We start from the raw sequence: 3716 nt of genomic DNA, 5'->3' as shown, positions 1-3716 counted from the left end.
TTTCGCATCTAAGGGAAATTAAAGATTTCATGGCCATGAATTAAGAATTCGTTCGATGTATTAATTTGTTCCCTCATTTTAGTTAAATCATGGGTTATTTAAGGAACAAAATTAATGAAACATGGACAGTGGCCACAAATTAAGTCGTACTAGGAACGAATTAACAAGTTGTAGGAATGAATCCTTCCCCCGCAGTGTCCCGCAGCCCTGCAACCTTCACCTAATTGTTCACATGAAACATTATCATGTGAGTATTATGACCAGTACTTTATTTGATCCTGCTGGATCCTGTTCCGGAAAATGTCAGATTTTGAATTCTTGCGTTGCGGTAGGCCTATTTGTTTTTAGTAATCCAGCATTTATAGTGCATTAGATTGTTGAAGAACTTTGTGTTGTTTCTATTTTAATGTACTTTTAAAGTTTAAATCACATTAAAAGCTTAATTTGTACATTATGAGTGAATGATGATGCATTTATATACCATCACCGTCACTCACAGCCGCTCGCACGGGTTCTGCGCATGAGCCGCACGCAGCCCAAAATTAAACCGCTTAATCGACCATCGATAGCTTTAATCGATTGCATCTCTTATCGACAATTAATCGATCATCGATTAATCGTTGACAACCCTAGTCTAAAGTATTAGAAATCATTAAAGTAATTAGAATTAGAAATGTTGAATTAATTACATATGTTTGCCTTTCAATTTATAGTAAATAATGATACCCAGTGCAAACAGGCTTATCTGATTGAGTACACTGTTTGTTAGAGTGTTGAATTCATTTTCTACTTTTTTTTTTTTTTTTTTGGTAGTAAAAAAATATTAAGAGTGCTTTCACACAAGCACGTTTGGTGCACGCCGGGTTTGTTTGACGTCAGAGTTTAATTTGTTTGGGTGACGTGAATGCTGCCAAGCTCACGCACACTTGCGAACCGTACCAGATTGCTTTAAAACCAGAGAGAATGTTCATCAAGTCCAGCAGAAATGCTCCTGAATCCTGTGCTCTTTTTTTATTTTTATTTTTTTTTTGGTGTCGTCTTTTTTCAAATAAAATCAAAGGTTCAAAAACCAGAATATAAAAGTGAGGCAAGCAATGTAATTAAATAGTTTGATATTGGCTTTATATTGGCCATTGGTTAAACCTGATTAGCCATCAAAAAATCAGTCAAAATCAGTCGCCCACTAGTACACATCTGTGCTGATTGTAGGAAAATATCTGTAAATATGGCTAAAGTAAGTTCACACACACACACACACACACACACACACACATGCTTATTAACTTTCTTCTCTTTGCAGTCGAGACATGGAGAGCAAGGAGACTCTGCGTGGGCTGCAGAAGATGGAGGACCGGCCAGAAGAGCGCTTGATCCGAGAGAAGCTCAAGGCCACCTGTATGCCCACCTGGAAGAGCGAGTGGCTGGAGAGGCGCAGCAGGAGAGGCCCGATGGTACGGGACAGTTAATCATCATGACTCAGTTCATTTTCTGTTCATCACTAGCTTTTGTTTTTCTGCAACTGTGTGTCAAACAGTTACTAAAGTTATAATAGTAAGAGTATATAATAAGCTTTCATTTGTTAACGTTAGTTAGCTACATTAACTTGGAACAGTACCTCTGCAGTATTTTTTAATCTTAATGTTATGTCAACATTTTCTAATAGTTTTTCAATTGAAAGTTGAGTCCGTATACGTCTGTTAACATGAACAAGCAATTAAAATTGTATTGTATAAACTAACATTAACAATGAACAATATTTTTATTACATTTTGTTATATTTGTTAGTTTGTGTTTAGCTAATGCTAATTATAAAGCTAGTTTAAAAAAAAAAATAGTTCAGGCCTCACATACATATGTAGTACATAAGTCGCAAAGATTAAAGTCTGAAACCCAAAGAGATATTCTTTCTAAAAGTTAAGACTCGATGCATCGCTATGCGGACGTGGACGATTCTGCATCGATGCAGTAAAAGACCGTAATTGATTATAGCCTACTGATGTCATACGCGTTTGTCACGCCAGTATTAAAAAAATGCTTTTTTAAATTCGAGATCTGGGCACATTTTTGGAAAAAACAAGCTTATAGTGGCAGTGGCACGTGTGTGCGCTAGAAACAATCGCGGCGGCTTCGTGGCACAGAATATGCGTGCTGTGAAACACACGTGTGCATTGCTTGACTTATGCTTCCACCCGCCATTATTTCAGTGTTTTACTTTAGATATGCTTTCATTTATGCTGTTTGGAATGCAGTACGTATTAGATGCACGAAACTCGCGCAATGACAGACTTTCACGTGTGCTTTGTGTTTGTTGTCCTGAAGCACGATCGCGGCTGCAGTTAAATGCACTTGCATGTCCGAATACTTTTATGATACAAAATGGATGTAAACACAGTCAGTTATGTTTTCAGAACATTACAAAACATCTGATATGTCAAAATAGATCTGTGCATTAGTGTAAATGCAGCCTATTAAAGCTGCCACTGTCTATGATCTCATCAGTAATAATCGAACTGCAATAATGCTGAGGAAAAACAGAAAAATTCTTAACTTTGATTGTCTGTAAACTTTCGGATACTTAAAGCACTACACCATTTGAAGGTTTTTTTTTTATTTTTATTTTTTAGTAAATGTTATAATTACAGTGGTTTAAAAAAAAAAAAAACTAATTAAATGGCTTCAATTACCAGTCTAATTGTAACTGTGGTGTCAGGTTAGTTTTTTCCCCCACATTTTTTTCAAATCAGAACAGTCATGATTCTCTTCCATTTTATTCAAATGGCATTACTGATTTTCTACAGTACTACAGTTAACAATTAAATCACTGGATTAATTAACTAGTTAACTATTGTTAACAACTGTTAATGGTTAAATCATTTAATCACAAGCCCTGTTACCAAAAATAGTAGAAAAATGTTTGGACTAAGAAACGGGAAGTGAGAAGTTCTGAAGTGGAACGGCTCCTCCTGAGTTCAGCGTGCCTTCCTTACATAACCACCAGAACAATCGACCCTGTTGATGGACTTTCACACTGTCTGCCTTAACGCTCCACTGCAGTGTCACTGCAGTTAGACTGTAATGTTTCCTCACTGGAAATAATAATTTATAGTAATGCAAAACATTAACAAGAAGGCTTTTAAACTGGCATCTGTCTGTTAACAGAGCAGTTATTGATCAGTGTCCAAATATTGCCCGTTATGACACATAACTACAAGACAAAATAAAAAGGCAAATGAAGGCACAGGAAACAGGATGGAAATGGTTTGGCTTTTATTTTTATGGTATTTTTATCAGTGTTTTCTTGTGTCATTGTATCTCAGGTCTTTGTGTTTGTTGTCCTGAAGCACGATCGCGGCTGCAGTTAAATGCACTTGCATGTCCGAATACTTTTATGATACAAAATGGATGTAAACACAGTCAGTTATGTTTTCAGAACATTACAAAACATCTGATATGTCAAAATAGATCTGTGCATTAGTGTAAATGCAGCCTATTAAAGCTGCCACTGTCTATGATCTCATCAGTAATAATCGAACTGCCATAATGCTGAGGAAAAACAGAAAAATTCTTAACTTTGATTGTCTGTAAACTTTCGGATACTTAAAGCACTCCGTAGCAAATTAGCTCAAAAGGGAAATGTATATAAATAATTACAGTTAATTGATTAATTACAATTATTTATATCAGCTGCCAGTAGTAACTGTAGCAGAATTAAATTG

The 3716-nt window shown here is 35.9% G+C and overlaps 1 protein-coding gene across 1 annotated transcript in view; it reads left to right on the top strand.

Annotated features, from left to right (window-relative positions):
* The window catches only part of LOC107715839 (mitogen-activated protein kinase kinase kinase 1-like), an 85368-nt gene that overhangs the window by 46157 nt on the left and 35495 nt on the right, over positions 1-3716 (top strand). The window contains exon 2 of the mRNA XM_016522052.1: positions 1301-1451. Coding sequence (XP_016377538.1) covers positions 1301-1451 — 151 coding nt within the window. The remainder of the gene's footprint in view (positions 1-1300; positions 1452-3716) is intronic.

The sequence above is a fragment of the Sinocyclocheilus rhinocerous genome, unplaced genomic scaffold (assembly GCF_001515625.1).
Source record: "Sinocyclocheilus rhinocerous isolate Xijiao unplaced genomic scaffold, SAMN03320098_v1.1 scaffold178, whole genome shotgun sequence".
Taxonomy (NCBI): domain Eukaryota; kingdom Metazoa; phylum Chordata; class Actinopteri; order Cypriniformes; family Cyprinidae; genus Sinocyclocheilus; species Sinocyclocheilus rhinocerous.
Note: the sequence above shows the minus strand (reverse complement) of the source record. Positions and strands in the feature narration are given on the sequence as shown.